At 34.9% G+C, this 18,894-nt stretch overlaps 2 protein-coding genes across 6 annotated transcripts; one reads left to right on the plus strand and one right to left on the minus strand.

Moving 5' to 3' along the window:
* Positions 1-6,989: 6,989 nt before the first annotated feature.
* On the minus strand, positions 6,990-8,525 carry LOC125192428 (translationally-controlled tumor protein homolog). Its single transcript, XM_048089993.2, has 5 exons — positions 8,416-8,525; positions 7,859-7,932; positions 7,655-7,783; positions 7,415-7,572; positions 6,990-7,219 (listed from the first exon to the last, which is right to left on the minus strand). The coding sequence occupies exons 1-5, from the start codon at positions 8,441-8,443 to the stop codon at positions 7,102-7,104; spliced, it is 507 nt and encodes a 168-aa protein (XP_047945950.1). The 5' UTR covers positions 8,444-8,525; the 3' UTR covers positions 6,990-7,101.
* Positions 8,526-12,864: 4,339 nt separating this feature from the next.
* LOC125195822 (DnaJ heat shock amino-terminal domain protein (DUF1977)) lies at positions 12,865-16,794 on the plus strand. 5 transcript variants are annotated; one of them, XM_048094068.2, is made up of 4 exons: positions 12,907-13,006; positions 13,197-13,253; positions 13,347-14,432; positions 16,491-16,794. In XM_048094068.2, exons 1-3 carry the CDS (start codon positions 12,978-12,980, stop codon positions 14,428-14,430), a joined length of 1,170 nt encoding a protein of 389 aa, XP_047950025.2. In that variant the 5' UTR covers positions 12,907-12,977; the 3' UTR covers positions 14,431-14,432; positions 16,491-16,794. The 5 variants fall into 5 exon arrangements, with proteins under 5 accessions (XP_047950028.1, XP_047950025.2, XP_047950026.2 ...); XM_048094069.2 differs by having other exon boundaries at positions 16,384-16,498; XM_089057488.1 differs by having other exon boundaries at positions 12,913-13,006; positions 16,500-16,794.
* The last annotated feature ends 2,100 nt before the right edge of the window (positions 16,795-18,894 follow it).

Here is an 18,894-nt window from a genome sequence, read left to right on the forward strand (position 1 = left end):
TATGAATTTGCATGTATTCTCACCAAATTGGTGGTGAATTTTTTTGAAATAAACAATTAATAAACGGCTCATTTTAGCAGATTAATAATGGATATTTCATTTCATAATATACTATACCAATAAATAGGTGATTAAGCTTCATTAATCATCACATTTATTTTGAGCTTATTTTAGAACACCCAAATGATCTCAACCTCTCCAAAATAAAATGTATGGTGAGTATTTAAATCGTATTGCTCTATTCTCTTTAAAATAAGTACTACTACTATAAATCATCATAATCGATTTGATCATTGCCAAAAAAGATTATGAAAATAGATATCGTTGCTATAACGTATTCACCATTTTATTTATTTTGTTCTATTATAAATTATATTGTTAATAACGAATGGGTATGTTGATGGCACAACAAAACATACGAAAAGTTATACTATTGTCACGTAAATTATCATTGAGCTGCTATCAAGAATTGAAATAGACAAGCTACTAGAAAAGATCAAGAACTACTAAATGGACTATACCCATCCTACCTAAGTGGAATATAATGTTTTCACCAAATAAATCATAACATGCATATTTATGTAAGTATATTTGCTTAGAGCTTTCAAAATGCCAGTGAAGCATCATATGTCGACCTATTTATGACGGTAACATAATTTATGGAGTAGTATATTAATCACTAGTTTCTAAATCCAATTACTTTAAATCGAAAGAAAATTACACTATACTATAAATTTTTAAAATATATATGAGGTTTAATTTTGTAGGTCTAAATAGGGTCTCAAATACTTCTATCACCAATGTAGATATATAGCTTAATAATGGTCGTAATAATAAAATCATATTATTATTATAGTATTAAGATTTATTTATTATCAAATCACAAACGTAGCATCGAATATGGACTTTTAGACTTGTAGATACTAATTGTAACTTTATGGTTTTAGATTGTTGGGTAGGATTGGGAGTACTACTAATCATATTGAATCAGATGGTGCTACTTGAATCAAACTAATTAGTAGCATTTTTTTTTAATAATTGGTACCACCAAACTTCACTTTCCCTTTGTAAATCTTTTGATTCTGGCAACTTTTTCGTCCTATTTAATTATTACCTCAAACAAATTAAAAAATTGAATTTAAAGGATCTTCTATATAGAAATTTGGTTGTATTTATAAACTTCATAAACGAATTTAGAATAGTTACATGGTAAATGAGGAATTATTTTTATCAACTTATAATTCTAAATAGATGAGTTATCCACCTTATTAAACTATCCCTAACTTTTACTGCGTATTAAATAAGAACTGATAAATTCGGATACCAGTTTAAACATTCTGGATAACCATATTAGAATTCGTAACATTGAATCAATATTATTTTTTCTGTATATAAAATTATAACTACATCCAACCTAAAAAATGATCGAGAAAATATGAATACGTATTTATTATTCCCTCCGTCCCACTTTAGGGGTTCCGGTTGGAATATTCCATAAATGATATAAGGCCCCACATTACATTAGTTTTTTTCACTCGTATTTTATTATAATAAAAAAGTAGGACTCACGTTCCACTATTTTTTTTCACAAACTTTTCTTTATATATCTTAAAACCCGTGTCGAATTCAACTGGGACTCCTAAAGTGGGGACGAATGAAGCATTTAATTTCACCCCAGGAGGAGATTACAAATTTACCCTATGTCGAATTAATTTACATATTTATTGTTTGGTCCCCATATTTAACTATAATTCCAGCACAGAATCGAAGAAATTGGAGCTGTGGGAGCAGACAATGCTGCCTTTTCCAAGATGCATGGGATAATTACTCTCACTTGCCCTACATGGCTACACATTATCACATTGGATTCTGCTGCTTATTGGGACACAATTCGTATGATTTTTTATTATTTTTTTTTTAATCGATTATCAATTTTTGGATGGATTTCTACAGCCAACCAACTTATACAGTATCTGATTTTTTCAGTTATATGAGTTGTATTTTTTATATGGTTTGAACCCATGTTATGGATTTTAGTGACTAGTAGTATGTTTTTTCTTCTCCTATACAACAGGGATATAGAGACAATCTTGATATTTAGTGAAAATATTATTTTATTACACATTTAATTAAAAGATATATATTCTTGTTAATGTCGATATATAAATATTTAAATACTTGTCGTCGTCCTTTATTTGATACACTTGCTATGTAAATAGGTCACATTTGTACTTTCTTGGGCGGTTTAAGTATCAGGGTAAGAGAAAATAGAAAGACATTCGTGAATTATGTATAAGTATACTCAGAGAAAAAATAAAGACATTCGTGAATTATGAATTATGTATAAGTATGTACTATACAAACTCGCTTTGTCTGCATAAAATCTTCCATTATTATTCTTTAATTAATTACGTCATATCTAAATGAATATTTTGCCTTTTCTATTTCAATTTTATAACTCGTACATTATTTATTCGTAAAATTGTAACCCCAAGTCCCTTAGTGTAAGCACATCCAACCCGAACCCAGATGCCCCTCCAGGTTTTGACCCGAAGATCTACGTTTTAACCAACGAAGTTTGGTGCTCTCACATGTTTCTTGAGGACAGAGACGGAGCCATGAATTCTATATGGATGAGATGAAAATATACATAAAGATATTTAAGGATTTAAGAAAGGGCATATATAAAAAATTAAAAATTATGATTAAAATAGCATAGTACTGTTAATTTTTTTTTTTTTTGAGGTGGGGCATTTGCTTCTTGTGGAGATACTTTCGATACGTCCCTGCAGTCAAGGAGTCTCTGGTTAAGCTTAATTCGATTGAGGTCTCATTCTCGTTATTTCATCAATTCTGATATTTATCTCCCTAGCTAGAATTTTCTCATCTCTTTCTGACTTGCACAAATTGAATTTAACAATATTAAAGAATACAAATCGTACCCCATCCCCCTTTGTTCCTTGACCATCAAAAATTAAATCATTCGTGCAGTGTGTATGCAAATAAACACTGTATTGTGTTCCACTTTCTTATCCTTTTATTCAAGTAGGGAATAAGCTTTCCAAAAAAAAAACTACTACGAATTAAGAATCATTGTAGGGGGCACAAATTAAATATAGAGGGAAAAAATGATTTTGAATTATAGAAAATTTATATAGTTGATATGGTCACGTCAGATGCATGCAGCACAACCTCTCATGCCTTGCGGTAAACATCTTTTTTTTTTCAATAAAATATTGCTTTAACTTAAAGTATCCAACTATTAAATAGTAGTATGGTGGTATTTAATTCTATTTTGAATATGAATTTAGTCCTAGCATTGCTTGAATTGAATTATCCTAGTACCCTTTGATTAATTTGCATTTCGCTATCAATTTCATATTTCGTTTTTGAATTAATTATTTAATCATATTTTTGTATGTAATTAATCTAAATATATTTTATTCGAGTACTTTCTCACTTTAACATTTCAAGAAGAGGTAGTTTTCTAATTGGACATTTAACTTTGATTGATATGGACCGACTTACAAACCTAACCAAAACCATGTGGATTTGTAATTAATCGGTCATTAGTGTTTAATTTAAGTTACTTGACTTGATATTTCACTTTCACATTTCTAGGACTATTTTGGTTGTTTTGTATAGGATATGTTTTGGAATGATTAGATTTTGTAGATGCTATTTCTGAAGTACTATTACTCAGAAATGCTCACCATTGTCGGCTTCCATCAAGAAAGTTTGCATCTGTAAATAGTATTTTTAAAATAATCAAGGTTTACATAGTGATGGTTTTATTGTTTTCTCTAAAATGTTTGTACATTTGTAGAATGCTAGCTTTATCAGTTTATCTTATAATTTGGGGACCAATTATATATATTTTCAGTTGACAGTCAAATAATTTGGAGACAAGGACAACTATGTATAATCATGTTTTACTACTATAATTTAGTGGCACTCATGATTTAACCTTTTACAATGTCAAGGTGCATCATACTGCAAATAGTTATTCCATTTGCTATATTTGGAAGTAAACCATGTTAGTAACGTATACAAATAAATTAAAATACTCCAACCATCCAAACATAGAACGTGAAAGTCAAATCTTAATGTCTAAACAAACAGCACATTCTATGATTAAAAAATGCTGTAAAAATTATACTCCATATTCTCACACACCACACATTATATCAAATGCAAATAATCACCAAATTTAAATTTGGATTCTTGATTTTTACGTATCTGCTAAATTAATTTCGATTCACGTTTGTTTAATGGGTTTAAACTATAGTATAACAAACTGAGCTATATGAATATGTATAAAAGAATTGGACTATTAGAGAATTGTGAGAAGGTGGGCCGCTTAAGGAGTAACTTTTTTTTTCTACTTTATCAGTTAAAAAAAGTTAAGAGCATCTCCAGTGGTCGGCTAGCCACCGGCTAGCCGAACCATTGGGGCCGGCCAGAGCGAAATCGGCTAGACGACCGGCTAGGGCTGGCCGATCGGGGGGCGTTGGCCGATCGGCTAGCCGCCATTGTGGCGGCCCGATCGGCTAGCGATCGGCCAGCGCCTATTTTCGTTTTTTTTTTTTTTTTTTTTTTTTAAAAAACCTATATAAACGCGATTTTAGTTTCATTTTCATTTGCACCACTTGTTTTAACGAGTTTTCTATCTCTCTAACTTTCTGTACAAGAGTATCATCGAGCGATGAGTAACGCGGGTGGTAGCGGTGGTGGTAGTGGTAGTGGTAGTGGGGATGCTGAGGAGTACGCGCGGAGGATGAACGAGGCTATGAATGCCTACATGAACCGCCAGATGGAGCGGTACATGCGTATGGTGGAACAGCCGACGATACCTCGCCCTCCACGGGTTGTCCACCGCCGAGCAATGATTGATCGGGATCACGCCGCTGCACATCAGCGGCTGTACGACGACTACTTTGCAGAGAATCCGCGGTTTCCCGCCAACATGTTCCGGCGGCGCTTTAGAATGCGCAGGGAGTTGTTTATGCGCATCGTTGGCGCATTAGAGCGTCGATATATGTGTTTCCGCTTTAGGCACGATGCGGCTGGCAAACCCGGCCACACCCCTATTCAAAAGTGCACGGCGGCGCTCAGGCAGTTGGCCTATGGAGGCGCGGCAGACATGTGGGATGAGTACCTCCACATCGGTGAGACGACAGCCATGGACTGTCTGAAGGATTTCTGTGGGGGCGTGATTGAAATATTCGGTGAGGAGTACCTTCGAAGCCCTACTCCCGAAGATTGTCAGCGGCTGATGCAGATGCACGGGGAGCAGCATGGGTTCCCCGGGATGTTAGGCAGCATCGATTGTATGCATTGGGAGTGGAAGAACTGTCCGACTGCCTGGAAGGGGGCCTACACGACCGGCTACAAGTCAAAGAATCCCACGATGATCCTCGAGGCCGTAGCTGACTACCGGCTGTGGATCTGGCATGCATATTTTGGAGTAGCCGGGTCGAACAACGACCTCAACGTCCTGAACTCGTCTCCCCTCTTCAACGAGAAGTGCCAGGGCGTCGGTCCAGCCGTCTCATTTGTGGCCAACGGCAACCGGCATGATATGGGCTACTACTTGGCGGATGGGATATACCCTCGGTGGCCGGTCTTTGTGAAGACGATCAGGCAAACGACCGACGAAAAGAAGGCCTACTTTGCGCAACGACAGGAGTCGGCGCGCAAGGACGTGGAGCGCGCATTTGGTGTGCTCCAGTCTCGATGGGCGGCAATTAAGGGTCCCACGCGTTTGTGGGATGTCGGATGCGTTTCCGAAATAATGTACGCCTGCATTATCCTGCACAACATGATCGTCGAAGACGAAGGCGCACAACTGACTAGTTGGGCCAATGACGATGAAGCAGGTCCAAGCCACGGAACGGCCACCCCTAGTGTACGACAAGGGGTTCCTCTCGATGAAGCCGGCCGCCTCAATGAATATGCCAACATGCGCCAAGTGAATGCTCATATTCAACTCCAAAAGGATATAATTGAAGAGTTGTGGGCACGGAAGATTGCACGGCGATAGGTTTTTTTCTTTAGTATGTACCTTTTGAAATGTAATTTTTTTTTTAACTTTGTATTTTTTTGAATGAAATTAATGAATTTTTCCACATATGTGTCGTAAATTTATTTTCGTAGTTCAATCGTAATTTTAATTCCGTAAAATGCAGTATTTTTTGAATTATTTTTTTGCGGCTGGCCTATGGCTGGACTATGGCTGGCCTAAATCTGATGTGGCATGAGGATTTTGTAGTGCTGCTGACGTGGCAGGGGAGGGAATGGCTGGGCTATGGCTGACCTATGGCTGGCCTATGCACCACTGGAGATGCTCTAAGTTTGCTTTTAGTCTTAAAAAAAGATATTCAAGGGATCTTAATCTCAAATCAAGCCAAATTCTTTACAGAAAACATTTCAAATTTACACTTACAAGTAAATAGAATGGCCTTAGAAAAGTTCTGAAAATAGATAATCTCAAGATTGAAAGCCTCAACCAAAAATCATACTCCTATCAAACAAGGCCATAATTCAAATAATTGTCTTAGAATTCCCAAAATTTCAAGAGCCAATACAATTTTGTTCGTCTCCTATATGCAATTGATGAACTGTATGAAATAAACTAGGTAATTTAATCTATCATATCAAAATATTTCTTTAAAAGGAAAATAAATTTTAAAATACTATATAAGCAAAACAATCTCTGCAATTACAAAATTAAAATCTCAAACCGTTAAACTTTTATGACAAAAAAGAAAACGAAAAAAAAGTGAAAAGCAGATTTTATGCTATACAGGGAGTATAAAAGTTTGGTAAAGAATCTTTATGCCATAAGAAAAAAAGATGCCTTCAGAAGACTTATAAAGAGAATCACAAGCATATGCTGCAAAGATGCTCACATTCTAAAACAAAATTTTCAGATAAAATTACAAGTCAGAACAAATTAAAGATAAACATGAAATAAGCAATAAAACATGTTGTCAAAACTGCAATACCATACTGATAATATTAAAGTCCACACGAATTTGGGTGTCTAAACGAGTACATATAGAAGCACAACAACATAAAAATATTGGCTATAGGAAACACTCAACACTTGATTTCCTTCAAACCATGGGCAAAGTACAAAAATGTTGGATCGGTAGCACCTTCCCTGTAGTAAGCAAACACCAAGGAGCTATCATCGTGCATGCTCTCTCCGACAAAACTAAGACAATAGAAAAAAATTTACATTAGGTATTCTAGCATATTCACTCAAGCAAAACGCACGCACTGAAATCGCAATCTTAGCATAAATCAAGACATACAAGTTTTGGTTCATTCTTTATATATGTGTACCTAGACATAAACATGGCATAGCAATTCCGATGTTATAAGCAAGAGATAGGGAGAGAATTCATACAATTGAAGATCTTTGATTTTAGAGACAAGATACTTGGTTGCACCCTCAATGGACTTTTTGAACTCTTCTTGCTTCTCTGCATCGAGCTTAGGGGTCAACGCTTTGATGTACTTCTTGATGTACCCAATGAATTGCTTCTTGTCAAACGGAGGTTGCTCCTATAGAAAATATTGTCAGGACTCAGATTATGAAATCCGAAAGATTATTGTCAATCACGTTTAAAAAACTACAGAGGCGAACCTGCAGTCTGAATGTGTCAACAATGTCGACCACTTTCACAGCTTGGTCATCAACACCTTCATCTTCGCCACCACCTTCGGCAGAAGGGTTTGCCCCAATGTCAACATCAACTGCTCCAGTAACTACCCACTGTGTATAAAAAAAGTCAGAACAGAGATTAGACTAAACTAACAAGCAAATCATCACAAAACGTAGAAGTTATACCTTCCCTTCGACTTCCCACAGACAACCATTCTCGATTTCCTTGTATGGGAAAGAGTCAGAGAGGAGTTCATCACCTAAAAATAACATAGACAATTTAACAAACCAAATATACTAAATCAACAACATTTTTAAGATAAATTCATCAAACACAAACACAAGGTTAACAATTAGCCTTAGTTCAAAATGTATGAAGTATTAACAATCTGAATGATAGCAGTAACAATGGAAAAACTAAATCTTTGGAAGCTCTTGAATCATCAATTACACGCGGTGAATTTCAAATCCTAAGATATAAACAAATCTCAGAGCAAATAATAAAAAGGCGTAAATGTTAAACCTTGAGGTAGAAAGGTCTAATCTTTACTATAAAAACCTTAAACCCAAATTAAATTCAATCAGAAACAGATCTATCACCCACCAACGAATTCAATTTAAAGCACCTATCAAACCTCACTACGAAACAAGATAACAGCTCCCGAATAGATCTAGACAATAACATAAACAAGCTCAACTACATATTAAAAACTATAAATTTAAAACAAGATTGACAATTTTACCGGTGAGTAAATCTTGATAGACCAACATGATTGCACAATTTTCAGCCCTGAATCAAGATTTAGCAAGAGAATGAGAAAAGAGAATTATTTATAATAAGAGAGTAGGTATATATACACGAATTCTATTTAGGTCTATTTACAATTCTGCCCCGTTTCCTAACTTAACTATTGGGCTTGGGCCTTTTATATAATGGGCCGGAATATAAAGTTACGATAGATTCCTATTCAAAGATATTACTAATTCACATAGGTGGAAAATTAAATTTATTGTGGAATCACATTTCTAATTATTGACACAAACTCAAATCTATTGTAGGAAAATAGCATTTATTGTGGATTTATGATGAGATTTGGCTGTTACTTGGCTGGTTCTGTTTGAAATTTATTATAGAAGAAACACTAACAATTTCGCATTAATGCCGTGATGGTGAGAAATAGTGTTTCACAGATGTTAAGCTTACCATATCATTATTTGAATTAATTCAAATATTTGAGAAGAAGGAATCATTTCCTGGCTCTATATATACACTATTCCACCCTAATTTTTTTTTTTATTTCTCATTTTTATTAGAGAGAGAGAGAGAGAGAGAGAGAGAGAGAGGTAGAGAGATGAGTTCGCGGTTATGCAGCATATGTTTAAACACAGTCGTGGATGATAACAGTAGAGGAAAGGCTGAGCTGATCTGCGGCCATCTCTTTCACTTAGGTGAGTATATATATAAATTTATTCTTCACTATTTTTACTCTATTTTATTTGCTCTTTCTTCATGTTAATTTGGTTATATTCTTTTAACTAGGAATGGAAAAACTTTAAACAATCAAGATCCAAAACTATATGAATTTCTAAATTTTTTTTTGGTGGTTGTAGATTGTATCGGTTCGGAATTCAACTACAGAAATGAAATGAAATGCCCAAACTGTAGGGTGGTGGAAAATGGTGAATGGCTAATTCCAGATGAGGAAATGGAGGAAGAAGACGATGACTATTTAGTGCACGTGGTAATATAAATACAGATACAAATAAGCAAGGTGTATCTGTTTTAATTACATTCTAATTTTATTAAATGACTCTGGTTTTAGATTAGTGAATCCTAATTATGACAAATGCACTATGTATCCAATTTATAGTTTATGAAATTGATTAATTCCTTAATTATTTCATTTTCAGCGACGTCTTGAACTCCACATATACACACATGGACTTGGTGCAAGGGGTGGTAATCAGGCTTCCAGGCAAGTTGCGTCACATTTTAGGGTTTAATCTTTTATTTTTGTATTATATTTTCATTTCATAATTTCTGATATCTCAATTTTTTAGTCATGTACTAATTTATAGGAGTACGAGTGGACATGTTGAAATAATTAATGGAATAAATTGTAACTAAATCAATTTACAAAATTCTTACAATATAATTAATCTGCTTTTAAAAACAATGTTATAGTAGTATATTTTACAATTTTTAATTCATGTATCAAAATGCAAATATTTGTGTTACAATCCATAGTATAAGAAATCGTATTATTAAATATTTTATTTTAAAAATGATATAGGGGAGAAATTGGTGTTGAAGAACGTAGAAGATTAGGGATGATGGCCCCAATGGTGCACTACAACCACAACAACGCATTGCATCCTCCAAATTATGGAGCCAACATTTGGGCTAATCCTTGGATCAGCGATCCTTTAAGTGCTGACACATTGTTGAGGGATTATGGTTCAAGCTCCACTCAACCAATAAGGCTCGACCCATCAATCTCGAGGTATTTCTAATTTCATAGTAGTAATTGTTTTCTATTGCATCCTACATTTCACACATTATACCTTACCTAATGTAGTTTTAGTTTATAATCTAAAGTACTATTATTCATCAAACTTTCATTTAGGGCAAATGGTGGAGAAGTGATGGCACAATATCGTCGCACGGGACTCCATTACAATCCACCTATTCCAACAACGATGAATATTGAGTCAAGGTACCAGAGACGTGAAGAAATTACATCTGCGAGCACAAACAGGACGGGATACAATTCACTCCCATCTAACGGGTCATATAACGGCCCGTCTTTAGAGCTTACACTGTCGACAAACCCGAGTGAAGACCGGTCCCAAGAGGAGCAACATGGAAGGCATGAGGGTCACTCGGGTCCTGGAACAAATTTAGGTTTCAGGTACCCCTAGATTAGTTATATGTTGGGTTTGCACAATTAAACAAAAAATGAATGTTGTAGTTAGCATGTAACATTACATTTTATCTTGTTTACTACTTTTTTATCATGACTATTTCTAACATTATAAAATACTTTGTTTTTCTTTTGTTCATATATATTCATAATGTGCAAAATTATATGGAAAATAAATGCCTTTGTTTGTGTTGGTGCTTAGCACATTTAGTGATTTATAGAAGATTTTCAAAGTACATATATATTAGTTGTACAAATTTGCAATCCACGTATTTTGGATAAGAAATTTAAGTTAGATCTATATATCATTACTCCTATATTTCGTTGAGTGCGTTTACCTCGCAAACATTGGTTTGAAGTTCAAGACGGTCTCAGTTTAGCTCTCCACAAAGAGGATTTGAGATGTGCACGAGTGCATGCATAGCTACTGAAATTACATATTTATATATTGAAACATCAAGCAAGGACTCAATAATCCATTGCCCTTTCATACACAAAATTGGCTTTGGGATTTTTATATGAAAAACATATTAATCCATGTAATTTCAAGTCCAAGATTCGAATTCGGACTAAGATGTTTGTTTTGAGTTTGAGAGAAAATCATACTACAAAAACTGAAAATTTAACTTTAGAAATTTTGGAAATGTGTTTAAAAGGTTTAGTCCCAACTACTACAACACTAAAAAAAAATGTGCGTTTTACTAGCCGACAAAATCCGACACTATTAGCTGTAACAGAATATTCGCTAAAATAATTATAGCGGAATCAATAGTGGATTTTTCAATGAATATTGGTGCCAACTACAATTAATGTCCCGATCAACCTAATGCTCACTCACGGACATTGACATATATTCCCGAATAACCCTATTTTCTTCCATTCACTACAAAAGTGCGCGTTTTACTAGCGGACAAAATCCGATACTATTAGTTGTAACAGAATATTCACTAACATAATTATAGCGGAATCAATAGTGGAATTTTCAATGAATATTCGTGCCAACTACAATTAATGTCCCGATCAACCTAATGTTTACTCGCGGACAAAATTGACATATATTCCCGAATAACCCTATTTTCTTCCATTCAGTACAAAAAATGCGCGTTTTACTAGCGGACAAAATCCGACACTATTAGTTGTAACAGAATATTCGCTAAAATAATTATAGCGGAACCAATAGTGGATTTTCAATGAATATTGGTGCCAACTACAATTAATGTCCCGATCAACCTAATGCTCACTCACGGACAACATTGACATATATTCCGAATAACCCTATTTTCTTCCATTTACTACAAAAGTGCGCGTTTTACTAGCGGACAAAATCCGATACTATTAGTTGTAACAGAATATTCACTAACATAATTATAGCGGAATCAATAGTGGAATTTTCAATGAATATTCGTGCCAACTACAATTAATGTCCCGATCAACCTAATGCTCACTCGCGGACAAAATTGACATATATTCCCGAATAACCCTATTTTCTTCCATTCACTACAAAAAATGCGCGTTTTACTAGCGGACAAAATCCGACACTATTAGTTGTAACAGAATATTCGCTAAAATAATTATAGCGGAATCAATAGTGGATTTTTCAATGAATATTGGTGCCAACTACAATTAATGTCCCGATCAACCTAACACGCACTCACGGACAACATTGACATATATTCCCGAATAACCCCATTTTCTTCCATTTTTGTTCCCACATTCAAGAAGAGAAAATAGTAATTGAACTGAATCCTCGTATCCATATAAAAATAAAAATAAGAAAAGAAAAGAAAAAAAAAAATAAAAAATTCATGATTTCAAATTGAAAGATGTCAAGTGCTTGTATGGTTGAAACTTGCAAGATAGCCATGTCAAGATAACCTAATAGGAGTAAGAATCATGCAAAGGTTATGGAGGTAAGAGAGTAAAAATATTGGCCTAAGGTATAGCCGTTTGAGCAAACCCTCTCTCAATCCACACCCAAATAGAGTAGCAAAAAAGGAATTTAGTATACAGTTAGTATGTAATACTGTGATAAATTTAGATCTCTTTTACAAACCTTTTGTCAACCATTTTATACTATATTGTATTTTTAAAAATTCATATCATATCAAATATGGACTGTAATCGTAGTCCAACGGAATAGTATTTATTTTATTTAAAATATAGAAAAAGTGGAATACTGCGATAAATTTAGCTCTCTTTTACCAACCTTTTGTCAACCATTTTATAATTTATACTATACTTTATTTTTTAAAATTCATATCATATCAAATATGGACTGTAATCGTAGCCAAAGGAATTTTATTTAAAATATAGAAAAAGTGGAATGGAATGGAAACGACGCAGTTTGATTGTAGAGATGCACATCAACATGCGAGTCGGTCATGGTATTACTGATCCAATACTTATATAGGTAAATTCCATTTTCATGGCATTTCTGATTGATGATGCTAAATTCTTAGTGAATCTGGGTGTGCGCACGGGTTTTACATTTTAATGAGCCCTGCTTGTTCTTTGTTCATATTGTTTTGCACTAATTAGGGTGCTTCATTGCTCATTTTAGTTAAGATCCTGATCTGAGATTTTTTTTGTGTTTCAATTAGGGTAAATTGTGTTATTTTTGGTAGATCGAAGGTGAACTCGATGCAGTGGGAGTGTGGGTGAATTTCCGAACTAATGATTTTGTGGATTTTCTAGGTTTTGGCTCCCAAGGTTGAATTTCAGGACCTTTTTCTGTTTGTATACTTGAGTAGGTTTTTTTGTTGGGGGCAACTGAAATTCGTGATGGATAGCAACAAAGACGAGGCGTTGAGATGTGTAAACATTGCGAAAGAGGCAATTGCAGCTGGTAATAAGCAAAGAGCCGTGAAATTTATTGCAATTGCTCGCCGCCTTAACCAGAGTTTATCCGTGGATGACCTCTTGGCCGCCTGTGAGGATCTCGATTCATCTTCTTCTGCTGGTCCATCTAGTAATGTGAAGAAGGTTTCCACGAACGATAAGGGTGCTGCTACTTCTGATGGGATTTCGAACGGGGAGATGAATTACACGGAGGAGCACGCCGCATTGGTGAGGAAGATCAAGACGAAGAAGGATTACTACTCGATTCTCGGGGTGGAGAAGAGTTGTTCGGTAGAGGAGATTAGGAAGGCGTATAGGAAGCTGTCTTTGAAAGTTCATCCTGATAAGAACAAGGCACCGGGTTCTGAGGAGGCTTTCAAGAAAGTTAGCAAGGCGTTTAAGTGCTTGAGTGAGGATGAGTCGAGGAGGCAGTATGATCAGACGGGTTTGGTGGATGAGTTTGAGCATAATCAGCAGTATCAGGCTAGGAGGAGGCGGAGGAGAACAGGAAACGACTTCTTTGACGATGAAATTGATCCTGATGAGATATTCAGAGCGTTTTTTGGTCAACGTGACGCCTTCAGGAATGCTCACGTGTACAGGACTAGAGCGCGTACTGCTGCTGCACATCAGAGGGAAGATTTGGGTAACACGGGCCCTAATCTTATGCTTCTTCTCCAGTTGCTGCCGTTTTTGATAATCGTTCTGCTTGCTTACCTTCCATTCTCGGAGCCTGACTACTCGTTGCAGAAGAACTATTCTTACCAGTTTAAAAAGATGACAGAGAAACATGGAGTAGAGTTCTTTGTCAAGTCAACTGAATTCGATAAGACCTATCCAGCTGGAACCCCTGGTCGGCATGAAATTGAGAATAACGTGATTAAGGATTACAAGCATATGCTTGGACGTTACTGTCACATGGAAATGCAGAGGCGTCACTGGAATAGGCACTTCCCGACTCCTCATTGCGATAGGCTTCAAAATTTTGCCGCATGAAGGTGAGTTCATGTTTTCGCATGATGTTGTTGTTCATTCCCTTTTTGTTAATATGTTTCAAAATCTTAAATGCTGTGTTTGAAAACTGGTTTGATTCTATATGGTGGGAATATGACTTATGTTGCACCAATTATATCGAGGGAACTAGTTCAAAATCTTTTGCTTGGTGCTCAACGGAAACAAACCAGTATCCTGAAAAAAATAATAGAGCAGAAAAAACAGAAATACCTTTAGTAGGCCTTTTTGTTTTTGCCTTTTTAAACGAAAAATTGAGCCGTGGGAAGAGGGTGGAGCGGTTTGGAGGGAGAGAGATTTGTTGGGCTCAACCAAAATTCTCCATTTGTCTGAATATGCACGGATTACATAAGTAATAAGTTAAGTATTTTATCTTGTGCACCGTACTTTCAATTAGTTCACGAACTAAATAACTAGTGGGGCTAACTTGTTTACAGTGAATCTTTGCTGCAATAAATTGGATTGATTAATATTGTGTGTGTTAGCCTAGTGGTAGAGTAGTTAATACTTGAGACCAAATGTGAGGCGGCCCTAATTCTGTCTGTCCGATAAAAAAAGTGGATTGGTCAACAGCTACTTCTGTAGGCAGATTGAACCCAGTATAACTGTATAAGAGAAGTTGAGGATTGATATTAGGTTGTTAGTGTGTTCGTTTACGTAGCTACTACGTTTTGTAAATGTGTATACTCAAGGCCTTTATCTGTGTCAGTTGCATCAATTAATACTTAAGAGGAAAAATTAATAGAATTGAGCATCTGCGAGAGATCATCGTCGAACAAGAACTGTTATACTTATCTGGACAGCTTATGGGTTGATAGGGAATAAAATCTGTAACCCCATCCAATTGTGTGTATCACGTTTGTGAGTGTGGAGTTTGGGATTAATATTAGAAGGTGGAAGTTCAATTAATTGTTACCTATGCTGTGGTGAGAATTTACTTTGTCAAATCTTGCTTTGAAGTGACAGAGCACCTGTTTATGTATATGTATATATATTAAGAGGATCAGGTGAGAATGAAAAATGTAGGGGAGAAATAAGAACAATTTTCATCTCTTTAATCCCCAAGATCTATGGTGGATGCATCTCCTTAGGGGATGAATCAACATCTGGGTTTGAATCCTATTAGGAGCGAAAATTTTATATTAACTCATTTATTTCTTGTTCGTTGAATTTATGCGGTTATTCGTTCATTTTATGTGTTTGTTCGTCATTCTAATTTTTCATGAAAAATCTTATTATTACTTCAAATGCAACTACTTTATACGTTGTGTACAACTGTTTTAACTTACCCTATATATGTAAGTTTGGCTTTTAAAATGTCACTAAAGGGCACGGGCCAGAATTTGGCATTGAGATTATGATTTTCTGGAAGCTTTCTGTGTTTTGGAAGTAATACAGATGACCTAAAAACAAGTACTATATTCTCGTTGAGATTGCTTTTCCCTTGGCCAATCAAACAAGAATTTGATGCATCAAAGTCTTCGAACAACGTAAAATTTATTGAAGCTGTTTCTTGATTGAATTTAGTATATCAGGGATCTGCGAGGCCATCAGCTGTGGCCTTATTCTTCCTACTGTTTTTTTCTTATAAATGTTTTAGGCTTTTATAAGATGTGAAATATTAACAGTCTTGAAGAAACTTGCAAGCAGCCCCTTTGGAGTTTATGGAAGCCTAACTACCTTTCTTTTCTTGCTTTCGGGACCTCTATAAATGTTTTAATCAGGTCTTGGACAATGTTACCATCGTTTGAGCTCCATCTTTCCATATATGCATACACAGTCTGAACTTAGTTTTAAGTCAAGAATAGCCTTGTAAAGATGTACTGTATAACATTTTAAAGTATAATTTGTGTGTGATAATCTTCTTTAACGCTAAATTGATGTCCATTCTTAAAAGCCACAGCAAGCAATTTACTGAATTTATGCTTGACACTGCAGGCTGTTCTCAAATTACTGCTACTTTTGCATATGCTCACACATTCATTATGCGTTCTTGCTCTGTTCTGCTCTTAGACTTGCAGAAATTCACAATTCTAACTGTATAGTATGAGCAGATCCTCCAAGTTGATGACCTCCCAGTTGGAGATTCACGCATTGTCACATGGAATGATGGAAATCCCTTGCTGGTAGTAGAGCTTGAAAGAGGCTTTCTTCCTCTCGTTTCTAATTCGAGTTCTTAGGCATGAGCTCATTGTTGCCATTGGATTTGAACGAGGGTTTTTGTCCGAGGAAGGTCTTTTTGCAAAGGATCCATGCGATAGTTAGTAATCAATTCGTTTATGTATATCAACATTGCCACACACTGAGATTTAAGCCAATAATAAGGTGAGGGTTGAGAGCTTTTTGTTACGCCAAATTGCTTCCTTATCGTTTTAATCTTTCATCATCTTTGTTTGTCTTCACAAGTATGCATTTGGTATTACAGTACTGAAATGGCTTTATTTGATCGCATATAGTATTTCAATTATAGTAAGAAGATACAGGACCTCACAGATCACAATAAATAGAAAATGAGAAATGAAAGGGAAGGAATTGGAAATTAATAATAGCCTGGTTTAGGTTGTAGGTATTATCTGAAAAGGAAGCTTCAACAACCGGTAGCTGACTTGCTAATGCGGATATGGAAGGACGATAATACCCTTCTCTAGTGTGTATTTTCATTTACGTTTACAAATATGGATTTTGTAGTACTCCCACCGACCTATTATTAGTGATGGAGTACTTTTTTTCCTGTTCGAGTTATACTCTCTTAATTTATTTTCACTATTCTTAGAGTATTAGCAATAAAGGATCCCAAAACCAACCACAAAATCAGCCACAACCCAAAAATTCTAAATTGACTAAATTACTCTTTTTGATTCAATTTCTCAAAAATTCATTCTGCTTCCAGATTATGCGCTCCACTCCAAATTCAATCGAAATACTCGCACCACTTCGCCGTCGCCTTCACCTCCACTCTACGAAATTAAAAATACGTTTACGCAACACCAAACATAATATTAGTACATAAAAAACTGAACTACTTTTAAACTATCAGAGAAGAGCATGGTCGGTTGCACAGAAATATCGTCATAATTGGCCGCTCATAAGGAAACGTCATGGAGGCAACTGCCGTCATTGTGTACATGGAGTGGCTAAAATACTAGTACTAGTAGATAAAAAATTCATATCCTGCTACAACCATTTGCACCAATAAAACAAAGATCAAGAATCTTGAACTGAGAACAGAAATTACAGTTTTTTTATTTGTGTGAGCATCACAAATGAAATAACTAGCAGCGTTATTGAGAGCGTCAAACACATTGTCTCTTCTTAAACTAACTTAAACAGCGGCTGGAAGAGTAGAGAGGGGGCGGATACATCGAAGAGCGGGGAAGAGTGGAAGCGGAGGTGGCAAGAGTGGAGGCGGAGGCAGCGGAGAGGCGCCAGGAAGAGGAGGTGGCGAAGTGCCGAAGTGGTGTGAGAGCGCATAATCTGGTTTGAAGCAGAGTAGATTGAATTTTTGAGAAATTGAATTAAGAGTGAATTTCAAAAATGGTCTATAGACTATGGGTTTATCTCGAAAATGGTCTCTGGACTTTAAAAATATCACCAGTGGTCCTTGGACTAAGGGTTAATATAAAAAACGGTCCTTTTACACTATTTCGAGACGAAAATGCCCTTTTTAGGGGTTTTGGGGGGTTCGGGCAATTTGACCTTTTTACACTTTTAACATTTTAAATATGATATTATTTCAGTTATGTACTAAATCTGATACTATTTCAAAATTATAATTTTTCTTCCCTTTTGTCATCCTTCACTTTGTTTCTTTATTTCAATATTAGATTTCATTTACAAAATTTAATTTTAAATTTTGATTTTTAAATATAAATAAATTTTTTAATTTAAACTATTAATTCATGGACACTATAAAAATTGATTAAAAACTATTAATTTTTGTTATTTAATAATATTCAGTTGAATTGAAGAGATACATGAAAATAATATTAATCATGATGGAAAAATTGCTTGTGATTGAATATTATGAAGTTGACTAAAATTTTTATATAGGATTATCTTTGTTGAAATTTTCTAGTCATTTTGATTGTTTTCAAATTAATAAATAAAAATTATATTAGTCTTACATTAGATGCATATTTATTTCAGAATAAATTATGTTATATGATCTATTTATGATTAAAGCTATTAAATATTGATTAAAACAAAGGCTATGTCATACCTTATTGATTAAATATTAGACACTGTCAAATATTGATTATGACTATTAATTATTGTTATTTAATAATTTTTATAATTAAAAATTTTATTGATATTTAAAAACTGAAATTTAAAATTTAATTTTGTAAAATTAAATCTAAAATTGAAATAAAGAAACAAAGTGAAGGGTGACAAAAAGGAAAAAGAATGATAATTTTGAAATAATATCAGATTTAGTACATAACTGAAATA

The sequence above is a fragment of the Salvia hispanica genome, chromosome 4 (assembly GCF_029641045.1).
Source record: "Salvia hispanica isolate PSC_SH4W2 chromosome 4, Shi_PSC_v1, whole genome shotgun sequence".
Taxonomy (NCBI): domain Eukaryota; kingdom Viridiplantae; phylum Streptophyta; class Magnoliopsida; order Lamiales; family Lamiaceae; genus Salvia; species Salvia hispanica.